This window comes from Trematomus bernacchii, unplaced genomic scaffold, assembly GCF_902827165.1.
Source record: "Trematomus bernacchii unplaced genomic scaffold, fTreBer1.1, whole genome shotgun sequence".
NCBI lineage: Eukaryota > Metazoa > Chordata > Actinopteri > Perciformes > Nototheniidae > Trematomus > Trematomus bernacchii.
The window spans coordinates 9,812,482-9,839,047 of NW_022987739.1; the positions used below are offsets into that span (position 1 = coordinate 9,812,482).

At 39.9% G+C, this 26,566-nt stretch overlaps 1 protein-coding gene across 4 annotated transcripts in view; it reads left to right on the forward strand.

Annotated features, from left to right (window-relative positions):
• Positions 1 to 1,757: 1,757 nt before the first annotated feature.
• opa1 (OPA1 mitochondrial dynamin like GTPase) overlaps positions 1,758 to 26,566 on the forward strand; it is a 37,559-nt gene continuing 12,750 nt past the window's right edge. Inside the window, exons 1-29 of one of the 4 annotated variants that reach the window (XM_034147165.1) lie at positions 1,758 to 1,953; positions 3,162 to 3,486; positions 3,633 to 3,729; positions 3,944 to 4,051; positions 5,081 to 5,134; positions 6,791 to 6,873; positions 8,349 to 8,504; positions 10,453 to 10,506; positions 10,627 to 10,731; positions 10,971 to 11,057; positions 11,216 to 11,329; positions 11,479 to 11,559; positions 11,656 to 11,730; positions 11,829 to 11,900; positions 12,170 to 12,269; positions 12,451 to 12,581; positions 13,022 to 13,094; positions 13,408 to 13,480; positions 13,566 to 13,681; positions 14,669 to 14,733; positions 14,930 to 15,006; positions 16,031 to 16,196; positions 16,434 to 16,586; positions 17,304 to 17,412; positions 17,943 to 18,022; positions 18,275 to 18,415; positions 19,053 to 19,169; positions 19,289 to 19,382; positions 19,942 to 20,052. In XM_034147165.1, the coding sequence (XP_034003056.1) occupies positions 1,925 to 1,953; positions 3,162 to 3,486; positions 3,633 to 3,729; positions 3,944 to 4,051; positions 5,081 to 5,134; positions 6,791 to 6,873; positions 8,349 to 8,504; positions 10,453 to 10,506; positions 10,627 to 10,731; positions 10,971 to 11,057; positions 11,216 to 11,329; positions 11,479 to 11,559; positions 11,656 to 11,730; positions 11,829 to 11,900; positions 12,170 to 12,269; positions 12,451 to 12,581; positions 13,022 to 13,094; positions 13,408 to 13,480; positions 13,566 to 13,681; positions 14,669 to 14,733; positions 14,930 to 15,006; positions 16,031 to 16,196; positions 16,434 to 16,586; positions 17,304 to 17,412; positions 17,943 to 18,022; positions 18,275 to 18,415; positions 19,053 to 19,169; positions 19,289 to 19,382; positions 19,942 to 20,052 (3,046 nt within the window). In that variant the 5' untranslated portion in view covers positions 1,758 to 1,924. The remainder of the gene's footprint in view (positions 1,954 to 3,161; positions 3,487 to 3,632; positions 3,730 to 3,943; positions 4,052 to 5,080; positions 5,135 to 6,790; positions 6,874 to 8,348; positions 8,505 to 10,452; positions 10,507 to 10,626; positions 10,732 to 10,970; positions 11,058 to 11,215; positions 11,330 to 11,478; positions 11,560 to 11,655; positions 11,731 to 11,828; positions 11,901 to 12,169; positions 12,270 to 12,450; positions 12,582 to 13,021; positions 13,095 to 13,407; positions 13,481 to 13,565; positions 13,682 to 14,668; positions 14,734 to 14,929; positions 15,007 to 16,030; positions 16,197 to 16,433; positions 16,587 to 17,303; positions 17,413 to 17,942; positions 18,023 to 18,274; positions 18,416 to 19,052; positions 19,170 to 19,288; positions 19,383 to 19,941; positions 20,053 to 26,566) is intronic. The other 3 variants (XM_034147167.1, XM_034147166.1, XM_034147168.1) reach the window with 3 other exon arrangements.

Below are 26,566 nucleotides of genomic sequence, written 5' to 3' on the forward strand. Positions count from 1 at the left end.
ATTGTATTGTGGGGTGGAGGTTGGAGTGAGGTGAGGGAGGGAGAGGGGGGAGGAAGGAGGTGAGGTACATAGAGGAGGGACTTAGTGTGGATGTTTTTTTAATCCTTTGTAATATGGATTGCTGGAAAACCTGATAAAACAGGAGAAAACCCATCTGAGCAAAAAGTGAAGCAGGGGGGTGAGGTAGGAGGAGGGGGACATGGAGGAGGGAAGTAGAGGCTGGAGGGATGGAGTTACTGTTGTCCAGCCGGAGCTGAATCACCAGTAGCCTCCCTTTTCTCCATCGTCTCCTCTGAGGAGTTGTTTCTCGCCTCAGCTTCCTCCCTCCTTGATTTCTTCCTCATCTCCTTCTCTTGCATCTTGCTTAGCATTTTCTGCAAGATGACGTCTCTATCCTCAGTGTCCCTCCTGCGAGAGAAGAAACCTCTCCTCTTGTTCTTCATGTAAAGACAGAGGTCTCCCAGAAGTTTATTTTCCTCCATCTTTTTCTCAGTCGTTGCTCAGCTCAGACGTCTCTGAGCCAGGTCGTCCCTCTGCTCCTGTACCTTTTTCAGTTGTGTCTCTGTCAAAAGAACCTTGGTCTCCCAACTCTGGTGTTTCTGGGCCAGGTCTTTGGAGAACATCTCCTTCTGCTCCTTCATCTCCTCCTCAAACTGTTTGACTTTCGTCTCCAACAGTTTGACTTCCCTTTCCATGCTCTGGTTCTTCTTGGCCGAGTCCTTTTCCTCATCCTCGACCATTTTTTATTTAGACTGAACCTTTTTCAATTCACTCTCTCTGCTCTGGTGTTTCTTGGCCAGGTCGTCGTTCTCCCGAGTCACCTCTTTTAATTTGGTCTCCACCAAATTAAACTTGGTTTCCCAGCTTTCTGATACATTAAATCCTTGAAGGTGGGGTAGGTAAGTTTGAGAAACCGGCTCGAGATACAGGCTGGAGTATCACTTTTTGTTATATTCCATGGAATGCTCTTAACATCCCGATAGCAATGAATATCTTAAGTGCTTTGACAAATAATCCATGAAAAAAATGTCATCTGTGGAAGCCGTAATACTGTAAAAAGTACGACCAATCATTTTAGCCGGCCCGGCTAAAATAACTGGATGGCCTACCTGCCTGTCAGCCTTCCATCTGTGCACAAACTTATCTCGTGCCCTCATTGGTCATGTGCGCGTTCGTGTGTGTTGGAGGAGGGGCTCTGTAAGGAAGTGGCAGATTTTCTCCGGTTATGTATTTTCAAATTCTAGCGATCTCGAGCCGGTTTCTCAAACTTACCTACCCCACCTTTAATATATCAGAAGGCTGGAGAATATATGCTTACATTGGATGTCCTGTAAAAGGGAAAGTTTGACACTGACACACATTACATTTGTGAGACATGCAACATGTTGCCTATAAACCAGGTTGCAGACATTTCTTTACATATTTTAATAATTGAAATAGGCAAATGTATTTAAGTTAACATATTTAATCTTAATTGTCCACAACAGCTGCACCTGTTTATTCAAATGACATTTTATCTGAATGTTATCTGTATTTCAGTTGCAAATGTCCCGACTAACAGGTAGCCCTCAACATTTTGTATTTGTGACCCCCATATGTCCTTCCATTCTGATGTTACAAACTAAAAGCATCGGCTGACAGTAAGCCATGATTACCTTAATGTTGGCTACATTTTAGCAAGCACTGCGAACCCTCCTAAACATAGGAACTCTTTAATTGATGCATTTTCTGTCAGTGCTGATTTGAATGTAGCACCGTGTACAGGAAGTGGACTGTCAGTCTTGCTGTGTCCTTGTTAGCTTAAGAGCTAACTGCCTTCCATAACAGGCAAGCAAATGTGTACCATTTGGAAAGATGAATTAAGTTGTACATAAAGAGTGAGTTTGAAACAGATTTGTGTTTACCCGCTGTTGCTAACAGCACCATGCTACGTGTCGGGGATAAAGCTGCCTGGTAAGTTCACATTTAATAAAGGAAACGGCAGCTAAAGCTAAGTGTGTTAGCTGTGTAGAAGGAAAGCACACACAGCTGCTAGCTGGTCATTCTGACAGCTGAGGAGGACAGTGAAGCTAGCTACCTGCTTCGTGTTAATAGATGTCGTCTCGCTAACTAGATGCTGATTAACTTCTCCATAATCTATCAGCACTATTACTGATAAGCTACATGTGCCGCTGCTTAATGTTTGCCAGTTAACCAAGCTAGCTAACCCGGTGTTAGGGTACTGTGGTTTATCCTATTGAGTCTACCCAAATGTGGACTTACAGACTAATATCACTTACTGTAAGCTGACATGAGTTTATAACGGGTTGTTTAGCTAACATTATAATGGTAATATACCTTGAACTTGATGGATTTTGCAGTGTATTTGAATGTCTATTGGTGACATTACACGTTGTAACTTGGGGTCATCCCTGTGTTCTCACTTACCTATGTTATAAATAACATTGTAAGGGGTGGATTGCAGTTCAAATAACCAATAATGGATTGTCGATTAAAAAATAATTTACAATTTTAAAGATTAATTCAGGAATGGTCCTATTTTAGAATTTAAGGAGTTAACATCTGTAGGTGGATGATGTTAAGATATTGACAGAAGGAAACATACATTGAACATGGAATGGAAAACATTGCTGTGAATATAAAACCCTTTTAAATGTGTCCTTAATATGTCTTATTTGAGGTATATTGAGCAGGGGAACATAGGACCCTGGGAACAAAGATAAGCTCCCTGTTATCAACATTCACTTAACTATGTACTGTATGGCACTTATCAGTTGCTTCTCTTTGTTACAGTATTCCATGGGCTGGTTCAATTCACTACTTTAGGACTGATGATGGCTTACAGGCTAGATATTAAGAACTTTTAGTGTATAGTGCTATATTTTGCTAATCCTACAACTGCTACTTCTTCTGTTTTTGTTTCATCAACAAACACATGTACTAATGATACAAGCTTTAGATTGTCTTGTTCCAAAATATCACAATTCTGTCCTGTGAAATATTCTCTTGAGAGTAGAATTTGATTTAATGTTTGCTCTTTGACGAGTAACTGCCTTGGGATTACTTTTTCGTCTGTGAATATATTTTCAGGGGTTATGATGTTTATGCAATGACGAAGGGGAGGTTTGGTCATTTTTGTGTTAATATTTTTGTCATCTCAGCATGGCCTGCAGGAACCTGGTCTCCACCAACATGGGGGTGAGATTTCGGGTGCCGCTGCAGAAGCTGCACCCTCTGTCCCGTGCCATCCACCACCGTTACTCTGGAAACAGCAACCCCCAGCGGCCCCCTCATCGCGCAGCAGCGCGCTACTTTACCTCCATGTCACGGTTGCCCATGCGGCCCCCCAAGCCTCCCCCAGGGTCTGGGGGCCGGGGCCACCAGCAGCAGCGCAACTTCTGGGCGATTCGTCTCGCTGCCCGACTGCTGAAGCTCCGATACATTCTGCTCGGGTCGGCAGTGGGAGGAGGTTATACTGCTAAAAAGGTAAATATTCAGTGTTTCTAATACATTTTTATTTAGTAAGAGAGTTGAAAAGCAGACAGCCTTCACTAGCTGTAATTGCAGTCTGAAACCATCAAAACAAACAATTCATCAATGAAAATAACAAAAGTCTGTCATTTTATCTCCAGACTTATGAGGAGTGGAAGGATATGCTGCCGGATTTTAGTGAATACAACTGGGTCATTCCCGATTTCGTCAGGGAACTAAGTAACCAAATTGATCTTGGTAAGTGTTTCAAGTTTTATCTCACTATTCAAAAACATGTGTTGTATTTCATATGTTTTTTTCATTGTAAAGAATCCCTGAGTTTAGTTACAAAAACAGAGACCATTTTTGATACATTATACATAAAAAAAAATTGCACAACAATGCATCGTGAGATAAGACTGACAAACTTTTAGTGTTTTTTCACTTGCCATATTGTCTCTTGTATCCACAGATAAACTGACCAAAGCTCTACCAGAGATTGAAGAAATAGTCAAACTTCTACCTGACTTCGACAAGATAGGCGAGAACTTCTCTTTCCTCAAAAGCCTCTTGTCCTCGGGTGAGTATACAAAACTATAAGATTCTTATTTGACGACATCAAAGTATGTCAGAGAGGTTTCAAATAAAAAAAACTATAATTGTATCCAAGCTAAATTCTCTCTGACATCTGCATTGGTCTCTACCTTTATTTAATATATCTAACAGTACATTTGGATGCCATATGCTTTGCTTATAGTGTGGTATCTGTAATTCACCTACCACAAAGTGGCCTTAGCGGAATGAGATAAAAGAGTTATAAAAATGACTTAACCTGCTTTATCCTCTTAAGTGCTGCTTGTTCTGCAATAGTCTATCTGCCTATGGTTGTGGTTGCTAAAATATTCTACAAAAAGCCTCGTTTACACCAAAGAACGAAGAGTGGTTTCAAAGACAATCATACAAAATATGACATGCATATAGTCATTTATTGTTATGGGATGTGGTGCACATGGCTGGGCAGTGCTGTGTAGTTTGCTTTGTATTGCACTGCTGGTTTTGAATGTGCTCTTTGCACAATGACACCCATAGCTGAACTGAATAGAAGAATGGTTTAAAAATAAAAGTATCTACTCATGACCATGTCAGTTGAAACAACCCTTGAGATTCTTTTAGCAATTTGGCTTTTGTTTTTTGTTAAGATTTGTAAACAATGACATAATATATCCAAAGCTATTAGTTATTATAATTGAATGCCAGTCTTAAGTCAAGGTTTATTTTTGATTCAGTCAAAAAGGATTTATTCCATAAAGTATGGTAAAAGAAGTGGTAATGTTTTATGTTATAATGAAACATAGACAAATATATTTTATTCTGCCTATAGACCACTAGCGAGTAAAGGTAACCTCTCATTTGAGGACCAGTTTGGTTTGTGCTTACTCATTTTCTGTGGCTACTGCACTCTGCAGCTTGATTTTAATACACATCATTTAGCTGTGCCCCTGCTTTGACCACCATCCCTCTGCTTCTGTCTTTTATGATTTTTTATCTTGTGTTGTTCTTCCTTTCTCCTCCTCCCCATCCCTCCTGTCCTCCTCCACATTCTTCACAGGTGTGAGTTTGGGTAGTGAAGTCAAAGGAGCTTCTGGTCTGCGTCTGTTGTTAGGTGTGTAAACCCAGCACTCTGTAGCATTGCCCCTCTTTTCTCTCTGTCGCTGTTTGATCACCACCTTGCCACAAAATTGGCTTGGTTGTGACTTCCTGCTTGCCATGGTTCGGCTGTAAAGGCGGTAGCAGAGCTTCCTCCAGGACGTTGGCTTCCAGGTTGCAGAGCAGTGCTGCTGTCAACAATGACAGTGTTCATGGTTAACACAAGTTCTGTATTCAGTGAAATGTATGACCTGTCACCAGGATGGCGAAAAAGTATTCCCAACTTAACCCTGTGACTCAACATTTGTTTACTGAATCAGAACTCTTTATGTGTCTCTCCTTTCTGAACTCTTTCAAAATTCGTAGTTAATATTCCAAACGTCATACATATGCACAAGTGCAGTTATATTAGCGTGTTAAATAGTGGCAATGACATGCCATAATAGTAAATGTTTCTTCCTGGTCTGAAAAGCACTTAAATGCAGATCCAGTGTGTTTGCATTTAGTTTGTCCCCCTCTTCCCTTCTGACTCTTTAACCTGACTGTCCTTGCTGTACTTTGTCCTACTTTTGTGGTTTTTGCCTCCTTTGACTTCCACCCTCTCTCCCCTGGCCTGTATGGGCTGCTCTCTTTTTAATAACGCTCGCATTAACTGTTCTTTGGGATGAGCTCACTCTGCTTTCAGTCATTTCTACTCAAATGTTTGGAAAATGCACACAGAATAAATGTTACATAGAACATCAGTTGATGTTTTAACATATCAAGATATTGGAACATGCATATTGTCTTAAATAAAACATACAAATAATCATAATAATAAAACCCTAAAATGTGTTATGGTCCTCTACAGTTGGGGACACTTTGCCAGACGGGACCACACCTTTGCTGTGAGTCATACAATCAGCAAAGGAGTGTTCCTGGCTCTTTTGTCTTCAACCTCTCGACCTCACACCCTTTTCATAGCCTAAGGGAAATACCTTTCTTATGACTGATTTAAGTTTTCATATTATATATTAAGTGTACTTAATGTTAATTGTTACCATGCAGGTCACAGGCTCTGTAAACACCTGCTTCATTTATTTTGCTAAGCTGAGTTTGCATTTTGCATGGCAATAACAGCATGCCATTTCACATCATGAGAATTTTAGTTTTATTCAAAGTGGGTATACGAAATACAAAATGTCTAACCGTAAACCTAAATGTAACCAGCTATAACTATTTTTAAACTTATATTGCTTATTTGTATCTGCTTATCTTCTGTAGACACCCTTTCTTCTTACTCATTACATAACTAGCCATGATTTCTTCAAATAATCTTAAGTAGTTTGCACTATTTAAACATTACTGCTGCAGAAAAATAAATAAATAAATGTCAAAGTATAGTCACTACAAAATAATTAAAATACTTAAATAACAACAAAATATTATCTTTTGTATCCACTGTTGGTCTTTGTGCTTTTACAGTTATTTATTTACATTATATATTGTATATTATATTATATTATATTGTTAGATATATGTTCAGTGCAACATTTTCCAAGCATTTGAAATTGAATCACTCCGGTCTTTATTTCTCTATATTAATGCATGCTTTATATAATAGCTTTCTGCCATCTCTCCATCTTCATTTTCACAAGTAACCTCTTTCTGTGTTGTTGTGTATCACTGGTAGAAACGACAGGCGATCCTCCACTAAAGGCCACAGATTCTTCTGCTGAAGCCAAGCAAGATGCCAACGACAAGCAATATAAAAAGGCAAGTTTCTTAAACCTGTGGACACTTATCTTTGCCCTCTGTACTCTGCCACTGCTCCGTTTCACTCGGCTTCCTCTGGACCTGGCAACTCTCCACTTCAGTGGCAAGAACGCTGGTCGATTTAATCAAAATCTACTCAAAGCATCATACTGTATACACCATTTTAAGTTGCCCTTAAACACAGCCCTAAGTATATTTATATAACCCTATTCAATCACAAAGAGGTTTTAATCAAAATGGCATATATATTGTGTGATGCAGGGAAATATTTTTCCTTTTGAGTGTGTTTTGATTCAATCAGTTCAGTTGATTTTGAGGTTCACATGCTGGCAGGCTTTAGTGTCATTAAGGTAATGTACAAATGGTATGGTCATATAGTTTAGGCACACTAATATTTGTCATTGCTGCAAAAGGGCCTCTATTATTTGTCATGCATCGTAACTGTTTCAGAAATGACTTTCATGGAGGCCATTCATTTTCTAGCTTTATGTTTTGCAGCACATTGACAGAACTCATCTGTTTTCATCACTGTTATCCTCTCTGCGTCTTGCTCATCTTGTGTTTTGTTCTTTTCCAGTAAGTGACCCGTTTCAGTGTCCCTCTGTTTTCCTATTGTGTTTTCATGTGTTATTTTGTCAATGCATACTTAGAGTTTTAACGATGAAAGCAAGATGGCTTGACAACAAATATGATGAAGTCTTTCCTCTCCTCCTTCCTGCTTCTCATCTCTAATCATGGTCTCCAACATGAGCACAAACTAAACACAACAAGTTGATGTTTCTATTCAAATTACATTGATAAAATATTGTATCTGCATTTCACAGAGCAGAAGGAAGCACAAGCCACCACAAGTAAAATGATGATGTCATGTTGGGGACTAAAGTAGATTTCACCTGCTGTACTGTACGCTTTGCCCTCATAGAGCTATGTTTCAGCGCTAGCTTTGCTTATTTTAATCATCATGTTCAGCATCATCAGGACGATGATGTTCAGAACCACCTAACATCACTGTGTTGTAGCACACAAGTTTCCAATCTCTTATCCTATTCTATAATCCTGAGTTTAAGTATAAACGTAGCGTTGTCTGGTAAACATTCATCAGTCCACATTGGTGCTTGATGGCGAAGGAAGAGTCACTGTTGTTGCCTCATGCTGGGAGGTGTGGGTTGTAGTATCAGTCACCTCCTCCACCTTCAGTCCGGCAAAGTTTGGCATCTCCCCTTAGTGTTCGAGAGAGACGGACTTTGTTGGGTGGCACTAATGATGATTGCAAGATTAAAAAAAGCCTTGATTCTGTTAAACTTGAGCCTCGACTGAGCCACCATTCTCCAGCTTGAACAGCCATAATGGGCCAGGTTTCCTTTGTTGTAGCCCATTGATTGGATGCAGCATTAGCTCGTATGGCTGAGCCCAGCGGCTGGTTGTTGTGTTTGTTGCTGCTCCTACATGTCTCTCATTATGACGTACCCCAGCAGGGTCTGCTGGGCGAGCTCATTCTAATTCAGCAGCAGATCCAGCAGCACGAGGAGGAGGTCCAGCGGGCCGCAGCAGCCAATATTGCGTGTCCCCCACCGCCAGAGCCTGCTCCCAGTCCGCCTCCGAAACCCAGCCCCCCTCAACAGAAACGCAAGGTGAAGGTCCCACTCCACTTAGATCCGCCCTCTCCCACCAAAGTCTCCTAAAGGCCACAGCTGCAGAGAAGAAACAGTATTCAAAATATATACTGTATATATATATATATTCTAGGATCATTTCAATTAACCAGCCGTAACATCAAGCTGAAAATAAGTGTTTAACATCCTCTGTGGTAATGGTTTAACCGATTTGTGCCCGCAACTGGAATTTTAAATTGTCATTGGTGAAAGCGTTCTCTGAGCTTGCCTTAACACAATCTGAACACATTTGTTGGCTGAAAAGGTTTCTTTTTAAATCATATAGCCTTTAAACAACTGTGCTTTCGTGATATTTCATGCCATCTAAACATTTCAAAGTTGTACTGTAAATTGGCCGAAAGTATATCCATACCATATTTCCAAACATTAAACAAATCGGAACAAAGCATTTTTATCCTACAAAATATAATCTTATGGCATTGATGTGTTAAAGGCTGTTGCACCTGTTATAACAACCAACAATAGTTCAGCAAGGTGAGAAGTTAAGCCACTGGAGGTTGGTAAACACAAGAGTTTAAGCTGATGTTAAGTTGCTCTGGCAATTATATTAATTGAATAAACCTCTTTCATACAATAATTGAAAATCCAAATTTTAGCAGCAGTGCTTTGTTACTCTCTAACACAGGGCATGGTAGACACAACAACATGAACAGCTGCCAAATAATTCATTAAAATGAATGCATTCCAGTGCTTTGGCGATGCAATAAATACATTGTCTGTTATGTAGACCACATCGACGGTAACATCTTTGGATAGAATCCACCACCATAAATCACAACTCCCTGACTCGATGTATTTATTGCATTGTTAGTGCATCGGATTGCATTATACACAGGTGATCGTGTCTAGCCCTGTTATTAAAGCAATGGCGTTAATGTTAAATATATTTTTACTTTGTATAGCTCATATTATAATATTTGTAGTGCAGGCAAATTGGCCTTTCAATACTATATAGTGTGTCCCCTACAACATCCAACAGTAGCCTCCATGTATCACCCCATAGTGTCAGGCTAAGCGTCGGTTGTGGAGAAGGCATGCATGCTCCTCCATAGCTTGGTCCCAGCAGCCCAGTGACGTAGCTCAGTCTCACTCTCATGCACATGGACGGATAATCATCAGCAGCACTCCATTAATGTACGGACACACTGCATGGAGTGGAGTGGAGACCAGCTGCATGGTGTGCGCTGCTTTTATTGAAGATACCATGAATGCACCCAGCTGTGTGATATAATTTGAGATTTGACTAACAAGGTAGATGCCTCGAGCTTATGAGCAGTTTGTTTTAATGTCTAAATAAGTGTCTTATTTATGGAGTTTCAAAAAACAATTTAATCTTGCTGGCAAATATTGCTAAAAAGAAAATGACCGCACATTCTTAATGTACAAAATAGTTAACAGTAGTTTTGTAGTCTTTTAAAATTCCCTTTCCTCTGCTGCCAATCCCATTTGTTCATGTTTGCTGTGTCTCCTGCTTTCTGTCCTGTCTCTCATTCTAACAATTTGCTTGAAGTATAACAAAATACACAATCAAATGAGGTTTGCCTAATCCAGAGAAATCAATATGTAATGACAAAATGATTTTGATATTTAAATCGGCTGTGTTTCAGGGCTCTCTGATGATTTGTGCCCGTTTGATAATAATAGCTTGTTGATCGCACCAAAGGAATACCAGAATGATTAGTGTTTGCCTGAAATCTGTTTTTTGTTCCTCTCTTTATGCAATAATGTGATTAACTCTGGTTCTTTCTGTAATACAGTGTGCACATAATGAACCTTCGTGGTGCTGGTGGGATTTCATGCTTGCACAGTGAGAGCACGGGGAGCCCTTATTGTTCAAAACCTAAAAGAAAACATTAACTCAATTTGTTGCTGTTCTTTTTTCTATCTTTTCTACTTTAACCTCTAGCCATCAGACAAAGAAAAGTTCGACCAACTTCAAGAAGAACTGCTCCGTACCCAGGTACAGTAGATTCTGTGTTACTTTGATTAACTCTATTGGAACAGAAGAATGTTTGTAATTGTGGGAATCATGAAATTGCCCAAACTTCTACGTTGTACCTGATTGTGGTTTATCCCGTAGCTTAAATATCAACGCATGCTGGAGAGACTGGAGAAGGAGAATAAAGAGTTAAGGAAAGTGGTGCTGCAAAAAGATGATAAGGGGATCCACCAAAGGAAAGTGAAGGTGGGTTGCACATGTGAACATTAAAGTGTCCCTATTAGGCTTGGAATGTTTCCTGATTGGGATTACGTTATTAAACTTGTATTAAAATGTTTTAGATTATTTGGGTCTGTTTCACTGCTGTTTGCTGTCTCTTATATTAGTTTAGATATTTCTTGACGTCACTGTCACTCTGGATAAAGTAATTACACTGTACATTTACAAATCCATAATATGTGTTGCCATTGTGTCCCCTCGTTTAGAAATCTCTTATTGACTTGTATTCTGAAGTCCTGGACATCTTGTCAGACTACGATGCCAACTACAACACTCAGGACCATCTACCCAGGGTAAGGAGCAGTCACATGTACTTCTACTGCTCATAGGAGATTAGCTTTTTTTAATCAAAGACATAAAGGTATATGTTGTCTGTCCTTTATACCCTCTTCTGTCCTTTGTCTGCCTACTATGTGTAATATATCATCCATTTCCTCCTCTTGTGTTTCAGGTGGTGGTGGTCGGGGATCAGAGTGCTGGAAAGACGAGCGTGCTGGAGATGATCGCTCAGGCCAGGATCTTCCCCCGGGGCTCTGGAGAGATGATGACACGCTCTCCCGTCAAGGTGTGTAGGACAAACCTGGCTGATGTTTGTGTAGTCTTTACTCTTAAATGAATAAGAGTTATAAGAGTTGACAACCATTGTGAGCCAGAATCGAGGTATTTTTTTAAGATGAAAAAGTACAGTTCTGATGGAGTTACTTTTTTCTACAGGTAACACTCAGCGAAGGCCCCCATCACGTGGCCATGTTTAAGGACAGTGGCCGAGAGTTTGACCTTACCAAGGAGGACGACGTAAGTCATGAATTCCATCCAACTTTTATGATTGTTTCAGCTCCTTCTTACTAGTTATACATTGTTACATCTGGTGTGTCCTGCTCTGCCTTGCAGCTGGCTGCTCTGAGGCACGAGATTGAGCTGAGGATGAGGAAGAGTGTGAAGGCGGGACAGACCGTCAGCTGTGAGGTGAGATTTAATGCCTCCATTTAGAAAACAAAGCTCTTACTTGCCTATTTGAGTCTCTTATGTCTCATGGAAATTGATGTTTATTTTTTGCTTGACAGACAATATCCTTGAGTGTCAAAGGCCCGGGCATCCAGAGGATGGTGCTTGTTGACCTACCAGGAGTCATCAGCGTGAGTATACATTATTACATTAATAAGGATGGGAATGTTTACACATTTCCTTCGCTGTTTACTGTATACTTTCAGAATTTTTACAATTCTTTCCTAAAAGTTTTATATTATGTATGCAGGATATCCATTTCAGATACTTAATGACCTTGTAATGTTTAAGCTTTGTAATATTAAAGCTATTTGACCAAACTTGTCTTTATAAACATGGTAATACAAATTCAATGTTTGAAAGGTTTTTTAATCATATTTCAAATATGTGTCTCTCTCAGACTGTAACTGCAGGCATGGCGGCAGATACTAAGGACACTATCTTCAGCATCAGCAGGGCCTACATGCAGAACCCCAATGCGATCATCCTCTGTATACAGGGTGAGCCATGAGTATAATTCAGTAACAACAATCAGGGCTTGGAGCCAAAGAGGCTTAAGTCATGTTTGGCAAATAAGAGTATTGTATATTAAATGAAATCCCGCACTGATTTAACACAGACACGCGCCTTTGGCGTGTAGATCACTATCATACCTCCTGTGCTCCCCTTGTCTCCCTCCAGATGGCAGTGTGGATGCAGAGAGGAGCATCGTAACGGACTTGGTCAGCCAGATGGACCCCCAGGGGAAGAGGACCATCTTTGTTCTGACCAAGGTGGACTTGGCTGAGAAGAACCTGGCCAGCCCCAACAGAGTAAGAGGCTTAACTATCCAGAAAATACAAAGCAGCAACAATGTTTCTTATAAATGTAAAGGATTATATTTGCACCCTATACCTTGGCTCTTATAAATGTTACTTGTAATGTTTACTTGCTTTGTCTTCTATCATAAAAAGGATCAACAATGCCACAGTTCAGTCAATTCATAGAAGTCATAAAAATCAATCATAATTTGTCATCCATAGTTGAATAGCATTAGTATTGCAGAAATAGTGAGTAAAGGAGTTGCATTTGTAGATTTCAAAACAGTTGCAAACTGATGAATAAAGTGCCTGCGATATGCAGCTGCTCCACAAAAGGGAGCTCAGCACCTTTATTTGAACTCGTTGGCCCCTCAATGAGCTGATGTTAGGGAAACTTGTGCAGAGTAGACTGGTGTAAGAATTAAATTCCTCTGTTTACATTTTTATTTCAGATCCAGCAAATAGTGGAAGGGAAGCTGTTTCCAATGAAGGCCCTGGGCTACTTTGCAGTGGTGACAGGAAAAGGTAACATGTTCTACTGAGTTATCCATCATGCTACATTTAATATCCCAATATTTAATGAGGATTTTCAGGTCATGGTTACGTCTGAACTTGGTTTCAATTGTACACCGACTATGATTATCATGGAGCAAGTTGCAGGTTAATTTGTTTCACAGCATATCGTTAAACTGTTTTGTAAGAACGTTTGTACCCACTTTAACCTGAATTATGTAGCACTTGTACCATAATGACATATATTTACATATTCTGAATGAGAACACACATTAACTGAATTGTGATTTATTCACACCTTGTTGTGCTGTCTTCCTGTGTGCAGGGAGCAGTAGTGAAAGCATCGACTCCATTAAAGATTATGAGGAAGATTTCTTCCAGAACTCCAGATTACTAAAGTAAGTCCCATGTGATCCACCAAATATTAATGCTTCATCGAAGGAATTCATTTAAAACAGACAATTAATATATTTATGCAACTAGGGACGGCATGCTGAAGGCCCACCAGGTGACCACGAAGAACTTGAGTCTGGCCGTCTCTGACTGCTTCTGGAAGATGGTCAGAGAGTCTGTGGAGCAGCAGGCGGACGTCTTCAAAGGTAGGACTTCACTTACAGGACTAGCCCTCTCACAGGAAGGGTTGACTGATTTATACTGTATTCCTTATTATTTGTGTTACTGAGTGAATGTTAATATTCAATGTATTTTACAGTCCCTGGCATGTTTAAACAGTGTGAATGGACATTTGATCCCCATTAACTGTACAGGGAACAGGTGCTTCTTCTCCTCTTCTCTTCTCCCAGCGCCTTGTACCTTACTCTGCCCGCCCTGCCACACTTTCCCACTCTTTCAGTCCTGACTTTCAACTGCAATTAGTCTAGACAATCTCAAACCCATTGCTAACAGCACAGGAGATTTATGGCGGTGAGACTACAGTTCCCATAGGCCCATTGTGTGGCGTATCGATCCATATCTCATCAAATCACAAACAGCCGGCCTCCGTCCTCTATGCTTGGCGCCACTGTGGCTCCTCAAACCGGCAATTAGCCTAATCCCCATTGTGCATAGGGAGCTGTGGAGAGGGACAGTGGTCCTGGTGTATGTTTGTCTGTGTGCATGCATAAAAAGTGAACTTACACTCTGACTGTTTGTTGATAAAGAGTGTGTGATTAAACCCATCCCCTCTCCTCACGAGGGACCAGTTAAGACAGCGAGTGTGCAAAGTCCTCACCCACTTCTTTTAAAGGATAGGCACCATTTGCAGTCTGAAAGCTGCCTTTATATCATACTTGGATCAAAGAAAACAGGCCCTGTCCCTGTATGGACATTGCCTCTTAAATATAGAGAATTCATTTTTGATGAAGCTGAACATCAGATGTGAACAATAGAAATGTGCAGGATAGAAATGATCTTCCAGACATTTAAATAACAAATCAGATATTTTAAGGTAGATTTTTGAGTGGCCAGGTTAGCTTTATGATACCACTATTTATGTTCAATTATCATTTACATTTTGTAAATATGAAAAGTTTGTCCATTCTGAGAAAGGTTTGTTTCATCAAATTCACTGTCTCTTCCAATCCCAGCATCTCGCTTCAACCTGGAGACAGAGTGGAAGAACAACTACCCTCGCCTGAGAGAGCTGGACAGGGTGAGAGACACACAGCAACTACACCTCACATTTATAATGCTCCTAACTAGAGGCTCAACAAAAGCCAAATTATTGATATTGTGGCCCTGTTCTGAAAAATCTAAAGATATAAAACAAAACAATATATTAAAACTGTTGCACGCTGTTCAAGCTTTTCAAGATTTGACCGTAACAATTCCTTTCTGTTCTTTTGCAGAATGAACTATTCGAAAAGGCCAAAAATGAAATTTTGGATGAAGTAATTAGTTTGAGTCAAGTGACCCCACAACACTGGTAAGTAAATGATAAGCTAATATCTAATGTTCATTTTGTGTGCTCATTATCTTAAAAAAATACGTTTTTCTTTTCAAATACAGGTACAACTATTTATTAAAACAAACGTTCTATTTGTATATAATCATTTTAGCACTGTCACTATTAATGTTTTATCTACTCTATATAGGATATTTATCTTAATTAGGTGCACCCTATTTAGGACTGAATGGTGTTAAACCTGGCCTTTGCTGAAAGTCTATAAGATCATGCATTTGCACTGCCCCAGGACTCAACCAGACACGAGTACAGAGCTATTTTTAGAGCAAACTGCGGGTCTTTATCTCTTGGGTCATTTATCTTTGCATGAATATATAGTTATACCTCACCCCGATGAGGAAAACCTTGCTAAATGAGATGTATGCATGGTGTTGGGACCATCCCCAGTGTGTGTGCCATCAGTTTCCCAGATCAATACTCTGATGAATGGCCTATGGAAGGGAACAGGGGTGGCCCTGTTAACCAGCCAGCAGCCAGCCAACACTATTGGAGATAACGCTTATTGACAGTGAGGAGTGCTAGCCGGAACAAAAGGGGCGCCTAATGAAATATGAGTGTCGTTTATGATAAATGAGAGAGGCACAGCCATGGTCTGCTCTCAGGAGGACTTTGGTTAGGGTTTTGTTCCATTGTCACGCTCCCCTGGAGAGAAAGAGCGAGAGTGTGGAGGCTGTTAGCTGCTAACAGGGTCACACTGGAGCTGTAGTGGAATCTACAGTCAAGTGTAATTACAGCAGCACTGACTTCACAAGTGAAAGCAGCTCATAAGAACAATCCTTCACTCATTGTTCTTACCCGACCGGGTCACTCTACTGGAACCAACTTTGTTACAAACACACTTGCTTGCTAGATATGTCTCAAATATAGATCTGAAAATAATCATGATTCTACGGTATGGGAGTCAACAAAAGCTAGAGGTACCAATGAAGAGATATCTTCCTTCTCCAAGTTGAAATGTGCCCTTATTTGACATGTTCTCTTCCAGGGAGGCCATCTTGCAGAAGAAGATGTGGGAACGTGTCTCCACTCATGTGATTGAGAACATCTACCTGCCTGCAGCCCAAACGATGGATTCGGGTACCTTTAACACCACCGTTGACATCAAGCTCAAGCAGTGGACCGACAAGCAGCTTCCATACAAAGCACTGGAGGTAACGGCTTACACCTGATCATTATGGTATTCAAAAGGTTATTTCTAAATCATTTGCCATTTTTACTGATCATCACATTCTTAGAATAAGCATTGCCTGTACTTGTTGTTCCTTAATATATATATTGGGTCCATCTACTAGCCACAGAGAACAGAAATGTAAGAAATATTCAATCAGGCACTGGCCTTGTGGTAATATGAGCCTCCTCTTTCCCCTCTATACTTGGCCTCCCGTTAGGTTGCCTGGGAGACCCTGCAGGAGGAGTTTGCCCGCTTTATGGCTGAATACAAAGGCAAAGACCAAGACGACATTTTTGACAAGCTGAAGGAGGCTGTGAAGGACGAGAGCATCAAGAGGCACAAGTGGAATGAGAGGGCCATGGACAGCCTGGTAAACACACCGTAAATACACTCTGAGCACACATCTCCTAAAGCAGACATTTCATCATCAATAAAATGCAGAAATTGATCAAGCAAAGAAGACCCATCAATGCCAATTATTTGAACTTCTGGTACAGGACAAAATACCAGTGTTAATTTGTATTTATGAATGATCTTACTACATATGTTTGTCTATAAAACAATATATATTCTTCACATGGAAAGACATTCTGAAATGTATTTTAAAAAAAACTAAAAACGTTTTACTTTCATGGACAAAAAAGATGAGACTAAATATGATGGATTATTATAAAAAATGATGTTAGCAGTACTCAACTTGAATTAAAGTAGGTAAGTCACTCTAACAAAATCAACAGCAAGATTTAGGCTATGGAAATGAGCTGACATTTGGGCTAAACGCCATTTATTGAATGTTCAAAATAATCTGATGAATTAACAAGACTAAAATGTCCACAATTTTTGTATTCCTTAAACCACCAAAAGAGTGATGGTGTCTTTGACTAAGGTGATTCTTAAATCACCAGACTTGTAGTCAACTAAACTTAACTTGTAAAAAGCAGGAGGGGATTGACTTAATACGATAAAAAACGTATTAGGAAATTTGACATTTGACTAAAACACCATGAAACAAAACACACTTAATATGCATTAGCAATTACTTTGAAGCTGAACATGTGTTTTATTTTCTCCTATGTGTGTGCATCAGAGGGTGATCCAGCACAATGCCCTGGAAGACCGCTCCATCACAGACAAGCCCCAGTGGGATGCAGCCATCATGTTCATGGAGGAAACCCTGCATTCACGCCTCAAAGACAGTATGTTGGCCATGATGGCTTCATACAGTGTCACCTAGCCAACATTAGACTCCCTTCATTGTCTTAAACAACTTATAAACCTGCCTGTTCTATTGCCTTATGTTGTTTTGAAGATCAGTTGACTAAGTATAACACAGTTTCACATCAGTGAGTAGAATTGTTGAAGTAGCAGCCACGTTCAGCGTCTTCTGCACCTGGCTGGCCCTATTTAAATATTTCCTCTCCATTAGAATACAAGGTTAGCGTTCAAACATCAACATCCATGTAAATTACAGAATGAATTATTACGCTTGCTGTGGCACATTGTAGTAAACTGTTAACAAGTCACAGACACACATATTACAAGAGAACAGCTTGTGAGACATGGTCATACTTATGTGACATCTTGACATACGATCTCATTTTTGTTTGAAATAATGTGGATAGAAGGGGCTGCTAATGTAGGTAGCTTACTCACAACAAACATAGCAATCTCTTTTAATATGTCTTTTCTCCTTTTCTTTCTCTTTTCTTCACATTTCTTCTTGTAGCTGATTCAGTTATCAGAGATATGGTGGGTCCAGGCTGGACGCAGAGATGGATGAACTGGACGAGTCGCACTCCAGATCAGGTCAGAGTCCGAGGGGTCTCCCCAAATTCCAGGTTGTTAAATTTTTAGAGGAACCGCAAGGCCTTTAGAAAGATTGTGAGGCATATGTCAAACTTTTATAATACCAGTTATAAAACAGGTAGTTTAAATCAAGTAATCCTTTTCGTTGAGCTATCCCTAATTACACACAGGACAGGAAATAATCATCAATATCTTAAAACCCATTCACCATCTCAAGGACGGCGCTCACTTCCTTTTCGTTTAACCTTGCAGCACGTTCGTAATGAAACAAAAAACGAGCTGGAGCGCCTGCTGAAGCTCCACGATGAACACACAGCATACTTAGCCAACGACGAGGTCACCACAGTGAGGAAGAACCTGGAGGCACGATCTGTGTTAGTCGACCCTGTGCTGGTGAGATGTTTTAGATAGTGGGCGAATAGAGTGCCACAGTGACGCGTCCTAAAACCCTGAAGTAAACTCCTTCCGGTTCCTTCGACAAAAACCAATGCAATTTCTCCATAGGATTTTGGAAAATAGCTCGAAATAAGGTCTGTGGTTGACACAAATTGAAGAGACAGATCACGTTTTGTTCAGCAAATCATAAATCTATGATCGATAGATTTATGATTCGAAAATTATAAAAGTAGGGTAGACATGTGGATATTATCCGGCTGAACAAAACGTGATCTGTCTCTTCAATTTGTGTCAACCACAGACCTTGTGTCGAGCTATTTTCCAAAATCCTATGGAAAAATTGCATTGGTTTTTGTCGAAGGAACCGGAAGTGGCAAAATGCTAACTTACTTCCGGGTTTTAGGACACGTCACTGTTGCACTCTATATGTTAATGTTATACTTGTTAACAGAATAAATCCAATGCTTCTTGTTATTTCTCAGTTAATTGGGGTTTGTATGCGACTTTGTCTTGGCTAATTGCCACACAAGTTGATATATTTTTAGCTGTAGCATGAATACAGTGTTTGTGCCCCTTTTTTAATTATGCTTATCATCCATCAACTGCTGAGTTACTGATCTTCGTACCTGTTCAGATCAAAGACACGTGGCATCAGCTGTATCGCCGACACTTCCTGCAGAAGGCGCTGTCTCACTGTAACCTCTGCAAGAGAGGCTTCTACTACTACCAGAGACACTTTGTTGACTCTGAGGTAAGGAAAGGGTTTGAGTTATCCTTAGTTCACTTTTTCTCTTCTACTTACCCTCAGATATATTTAATGTCAATGTGTGAAGAAGCTGAGCCCTGTGCCTGCATGTTTTTCTTCCCCAGTTGGAGTGCAATGATGTGGTTCTGTTCTGGAGGATCCAGAGAATGCTGGTCATCACAGGGAACACTCTCCGACAGCAGCTCACCAACACTGAGGGTAAGGGTTGGCAATAGAACATGATATCCATCGTTTAAAGGGGAAAATATGTATTATTTGGGAAATCCTATTTGGTTTGGATAAATAATGTAGTCTTTATGTAGTTGGTTTTGGCTACCAGTAGTTATTTTGAGCTGTTCCAAAATACTGTCAGGTCATTGCTGGGGTTTTTACGGCATACTCATGATTTTCCTTTTTCTAAAGGAGTACATTGTTGCAACAATATCATTTTCAGTCATTTAGGAGGAATTATTTTAAGTTTTTTGGACGATCACCACAAGCAGCCAGACAAAACCATATAGTTAAAACGGATTGAAATGTGGTCTTATAGCTGGCAAGAGCTTTGGTATTTAATTAACCCAAGATCATTAACGATTCACCGTAACCATTTAATAATGAAAAAACACCAATTCAGCTCACAACCATTGTTATGATCGTAAAATGTTTTGATTGTATAATTGAACAATACATCCAAAAATCTGATGCATTGTTGATGCTCATTGATTAAATATTGATTGTTATGCTTTGTGTGTGTCTGTTCCTCCATTCTTCTTCTCAGTGCGCCGATTGGAGAAAAATGTGAAGGAGGTTCTGGAGGACTTTGGGGAAGACCAGGAGAAGAAGACCCACCTCATCACCGGCCGCAGAGTCCAGCTGGCCGAGGATCTCAGTAAGACACATACCATTATTATTAATAAGTAAAAAAATAACAAAAGTGTGCACTTGAGTAAGGAGGCCATTTATCACTGCAAGTTATTTCTCTTGGTTATTGAAGGGATCATAACAGTGATTTGAATTTCCCACACGAGTAGACCCCAGTGCATCTGAAATGCTTGACTACCTCAACTTGTGGTTTGTTTAGTAAACGGTTTCTTTATAGAAAATCCTAAAGTGGTCAGTAGGTGGCAGTAGTGCTAAAGGAGATGCCTTGTCCAGCAAACTGATTCAGGGCAGGCGAGTTAAAATAGCTTTAATGTCAACAGACAATTTACCTTTAAGCTTATTTCTAAGGTTACTGTTGCTGTTCTCTCAGACACTTGGTAAAACCTTATTATAAAAAGCATTAATGCTGCTGCTTTGTAAACAGGGTTGTGCACACTGGTTGGCTCTGGTCTCATGAGGTGAAGGAGCGGTGTAACAGTGTTAAACTTTGTTAATCGTTTTAATTTCCCTGCTATATTTAGGCCTAACCCCAGACATGTTTATCCCTATATGCTGATGATACGTCTTGGTGATGAAATCCTTTTTACACGGAAATATACTGTATGATCTCACTTAATATTTTGAGTCCTAAATTGGGGTGTGAGTGGGAGTGTGTCAGTCTGAACGGTAGCAGCAGTGTGCCGGCTGTCTGCCTGTCAGGGTGAGCCACCGGCCGCTCTGTTAACACAGCCCTGCTGATTAAAAACAGCACAAGTGCCCGCATGCCTAGAAGACAAGCCTAGACTCGCTCTCTGTCTCCGTGTGTCCATCAAACTTTCTTTATGAAACACATACACATGTTGACTATCATTTTTCAGCGTAGATATATTATAATTACACTTTTTTGATTTTGCAGGATAAAAATCTCAGAATTTCAAAAAAAATCGGATACCCAACAATTTCAATGACTGACACTCATTTTTCAAAAAAGGGCCTGCTGGCTTTTTGTTGTTGTTTTGGCAACATTAATTTGGGTGTTTTCTTCTTAGAAAGCACAGTTAATTAAAATTAATCATAGTTTGGAAAATACTCGTGTTTTCAAATGTCATGGACCAGACCCAGGCACACAATACTGCACATGCATGCATGTTCATTTGTTGTGTGTTTGGTCGAATGAGACTTCTATGAGTCAGACCTCCACTCTGGCATTAATGTTAACCAGAGACGGATGGAGAAGCTTTTTCTCTTTTTTTTGGCATCAATGGCTACCCCTCGAGTTGTTGAGTATTAGTCATGTCTGTACTGAACCAGTCCACAAACAGATCTGTACACCATTGGCTGGTGTTTCTATCGATCTGTACATCTTGATTTATCCACAGGGGGTTGATTGAGGCCCACTGCTGTTTTGCACCCCCTGACAGCAGTGGTTGGGAGTGCTACACATGAACATTTCTTGCCTTATCTTTCCCTGTTGCTGCATGATTCAAGCCTTAAACTCTCTGTGGAGATGCTGTTGGAGCAGATGTTTAATCTTCTAAATGTGATTTTTTTTTTTTTAAGAATCAGTAAATGTACAGAAATGTGTCTCATTTACATTGATACAATTTATTTAGTTATGTAATGAATGTAGTGTTCGTACAATTATACTGTGTGAATTAACTATTTCTGCACCATTGGTAGTTTAGAAGAACACATCCTGGGGTTAGGCCCTCTGCTAATGTTTAACTGTCTGCTTGCTAAGGGCTTGTGTTACAGTACAATGAGGGTTGAGTCATCTCCCGTTTGGTCTATTTCAGAAACACTTTTGCTTGCTTAGCAAACTCTGTATTTACAAAGGAGCATGCAAGGCGTGCAGCCTTTCCTGAACTTTCTGTATGACCGACACCCCTGCATAATAATAGTTCCTGTCACCACAAAGGCATACACACTGGCAAGCATTATTAACACACACCTACTGGAATGTTGCACATGACACTATTCTGTCACTTACACTAACAAATGGTTAAAATTAAAGATTAAAAGATTGCGTGAGCTAAATATCATTAAAATGTCTTAAAATTTGATTTATGAATGTTTTTTTTTTTCCTTTAGCTACACAATACATTAGCATTAACAAGTCGGCCAATCTCAATCGAATCAACAGGGCTTTTTCAGTAAAACAGCACAGATGTTTTACCATTGTTTGTCACCAACACAATTTTCTTTGTTTTAATTATTCTTATGTAATGGATTGTAAGTGCCTTGAAATAAAGGTGCAGATCTCTGCTGTTAGTTTTAAACAAAAATTACGCTTGATTCTAGAAAAAAGAAACTCAGGTCTTTCTTTATTGGACTTGGCTACAATAGTCTTTTCTCATTTACTTTTTTTATTGAAAATTCCAGTCAAGAATGGCTGTTATCTATGAATGTTTCCTTAAACCAAATCTTTGTATTTTTAAGACTTTTCATTAGATATTCTCAATCAGCAGATGTCACTTGATTTTGATGTTGAATCTAACTTTAAGTGAAATATTAAGTGCTTAAAAAGTGTTTAAATTACAGTTTTTGCCTCTTCCTGACCTTATGACTCGTATGTCATATTTCTGATTTGGTGAATGTAGTGGCAGGCATCAGTTCAAGGTGTTCTGCCCTCTGGCATTAGAAACCTCATTGTGTTGTTTCCTGCTGTCAGATATTCTTGGCTTCAATATAAAGAGTCTAATTGAATGGTTTGAGGCCCCAGTAACACCCATCAAACATTAACCCTTTAAGAGTGCTCTACGTTTAACTAAACTTTAACACGTGCACACAATTCCTTTTGTTTCCTGTCTCTATATCCCTTACTACTGATAGGAGACGAATGTTATAAAAGCCCACAAATGAATGACGTTAAACTTTCAATGGTTGGTCAATCTGTGTTTGGTTTGGTTGACCAAGATTCAGCTATCGCCTTGAGAAAACACACACACACCTTCATTGACTTTACCCTACATTACTACCAGTAAAAACACAAGTGTTTCCTGATCATGTAGGAACAGGATACAAACCGTATTGTGTAATCAAGTAGACACACACACACACACACCCACACCCACACCCACACACACACACACACACACAATAAATAATCTGTCCAGTCCACACACTTTAGGAAATGCCAAGACCTGCCTGGCTTTGCAACTACAAACCAATACCAAAACAGTTTTAAATTAGGATGCAATAGTTCATATAAAGCTGGTTTAATGCAATTTTGCCTTGTAAATTATTATTATTATCATGTTATAATATTTGACCAATTCCATTGTTCATGCAGCAGAAAGATCCTTTCAGGTTCTGCATCAATACAGGCAGCCTAGAGATGAAGATACAAACCAAAGCACTCATGTCATGGCCGTATAGAAATCTTCCTGTTTTGTACAATGGTGGCGAGATGTAAAACTGCAAGGAAGTGAAATAAGAGCTTAAGAAAATATGCAAATATGTAAAACTAACCTAACCATTTTGGCGCCCTGGTGCTCTAGGGGTTTAAGGCGCTGAACCACAACCTTCCTGGATCGCCTTGGGCTGGGGACATTTGTTGCATGTTTTTCCATCTGTCTCTCTCCCCTCATTTCCTCTCTGTCTCTACTGTTTACTCTTCAGCGACTGCATGAAATTACCCCGAAAAATGTCAACACCTTATTTTTTTGTAACATATTCCCTGTTTATATGCCCCTAAGCTTTCCTGCATCAGTAAGCCCTAATCTTGTGGTTATGGCACCTTTTTCTATTCATTTTACCAAGAAAAATACGTGTCAAGAGTTTTAACTTTGTCAATCTGTCTAGTCGAGTTAGTGGGTGAGTGTAGGATCTGGGTCATTAGCTGTCGGACACTTTGAGCAGACCTTTCTGTGTGATGCAACTTGGACCCGTGTGTGTGGGTGTGAGGGTCCATCAGTCTAGACTGAACTGCATGGCTGATGGGCTGACTCAGTGACACGCCTCAAAGCACAAAGTGAGCGAGCTTCTGAGGGCCAAAAGTCTTGTGAACTAACAAGTTCATAAGAAGTTTTATCTGCAGAAACTTTTTCACTTGTGGTGCTCTTAACATGTCTTTAAAAGACTTCAGGTTTAATCCTCAATTTGTTATTATGCATCGACACGCAAGTTTTTAGCTTTAACGACTCTGATTAAAGATGTCTGGAGGGATAATAAGCATCGATTCTGTGTGCATTACGTATTATTTGTAATTGATAGTTTATAGGAAGAATGCATCACCCAGTCACTGTGTTTTGCTAAAACATATTAAGTCTGTCGGCAAGCATCCAACCTAGGGATGCACGATAAATATGGGGGCTGATCAATTAGATAGAGAAAAGCAATACAATTGCAAAACATTTTTGATTACATTTACTGTCAAAAAACATTTCAAAACGTCAAGATTCGATTTTTGTTTTTTTCATGTCAGCGATAGTGATGCCAGTCAGATTTGTTAAGATTGGAGCTATGCAATATTAAATCATCCACCTTTGCTCAAAAGATCTGGGCTCATCTTTCTCTAAAGTGTACATAAACAGGGAATTAACTTCTTTTAAGAAACAGAAATATCTCATCAGCCTTAAAAAAAGTATCCATAACGTTTATTCCTAATTGAACCTGTGGGTTTTCAGTTAAAAGTATCTTACCGACTTCAACAACAACCTGTTGAAAATATAGGTTTTAATGTAGTTATTCAAATTGGGTGTTTAGGGCACTTGATAGGAGCCACACACCTGTTTCCAGCCGTGCAATGTTTTTCAGGCTAAAGGGATTTGTGTCTGTCTATGAAGCAACCTTACTCGATGCATTATGAAATCATCATCATTCCTCAGAGCTCCTGTTCCACCCTCATTCTTCATCCTGTTAAAAGGCAGTGGGTCAGATTGCCTGAGGCCCAAACTGTGGCCTGACCCCACAGGTCAGCCAGCTAATACCACAGGCTACTTGATCCAGCCAGCTTTCTCTCCCACCTCTCCATCTCTCAGGATCTCTCTTTCACTTTTTCGCTGTCAAATTCTGTCCGACTGACGCTGTTTCTCTGATAGAAGAAACCAAAAAAACAATGAGAAACAGAGTTAATACTCCACCTTCACCTCACAACCTCTACTAAAAGAAAAGGAGGGAAGAGATGAGGGAAAGAGGTGCAGATAGGAGGTGGGAGAAAGGATAAACACACTTAACAAAGGCAGAAATGTGCTCCCAGAGGCAGTGGGTTGTTAAGCTGTGTTTGCCCCGACTCGCAGGCAGGCTCAGCATTGCTCAGGTTACAAACACAGGTCAGGTGTGTGCCTCGGTGGTGAGAGCGTGAAAGCACTGTTAATGAGTAGTACAATGTACACTGCAGAGAGGTGTGTGTGTGTGTGTCTGTCAGCGTGTGCCAGACCAGCTGTATGGCACAGTGCCGTCTCTGGAGCAAAGCCCAGTCCTAATGTTCAAGCAAAGGAGTCCACTGGGATGTCTCCTGGCTGCTCTATCGCCACTCATAGAAATAGTTTTGTGTGTGTGTGTGTGTGTGTGTGTGTGTGTGTGTGTGTGTTGTACTGGAAAAAGTACTCTGATGTCTGATTTGTTCACAGTGTGTCCAGAATTACTACTATGTTATGAAGTGTTGGATTTCATCTTTGATAATGTGAGTTTCCAGACACCTTACACTCAAAATAAATCATGACTGCACAGTTTTGGTTATGTCATATGGGGCATTTGTCATTTATAACATATAGATCCCCTTACAAATGAGCTGGTATTAGGACATAAGGCTTATGGTATTCAAACCAATTTGGTATTCTCAGTATTACTTTTGAGTTTTCCCCTTATTATATAATACTGGCCCTATTTCTCAGTGATCTATAGCCTTTGACTTTGGTTAGAGTTTTGGAAAATGTGCTATTGAAATTGCAGTAATACTTTCTTTCCTCCACTCCACCTCTTCCCGTCACATTATTTGCCGCCCATGAAGGGTAAGAAGTGGTTCCCGGCTGTCACTCCCCTCATGGTGGCTTTTTATATCCGTGTTGTCAACTTGATGAAGAGTGTGTGTGTACAGTTCACTGGAACAAGCACATGCATACACACACTCAGATACACAATTACACACTGTAGCTCAATTACGACAACCAACTCTCACAGGCTCACATTAGATACAGTGTTAAGCTGATGTCTAAGATGATGTTTAAGCTTGACACATTCTTACATCAGCTCTTTTCTTCATTGTAAAGTTGAGGTCAGTTAGTTTAGTCATGGGAAAGAGGTTTTCTGAGGCATTGACAGAGTAAACCCATTATATATGGGATGTGTGTGTCTACGTGTGCTTGTACTTGAATGTGGTTTTGTAGTATTGGGAACGTTTTCTTCAAGGAAGTGAGACATTTTGCCTATTTGGTATTGTTTCTTCATTTTTCTAAGGTTATATTAAATATATCATGGCAGTTTAGTTTCGATTTTTGCACAGATGTCACAGTACTCTTGCACTAGTTCTTTTTTTATAGAGCTAGAAACTCTTGCAAATTGAACAGAACGAGAAGCATGAACATTGTTGTCCCCTTAAA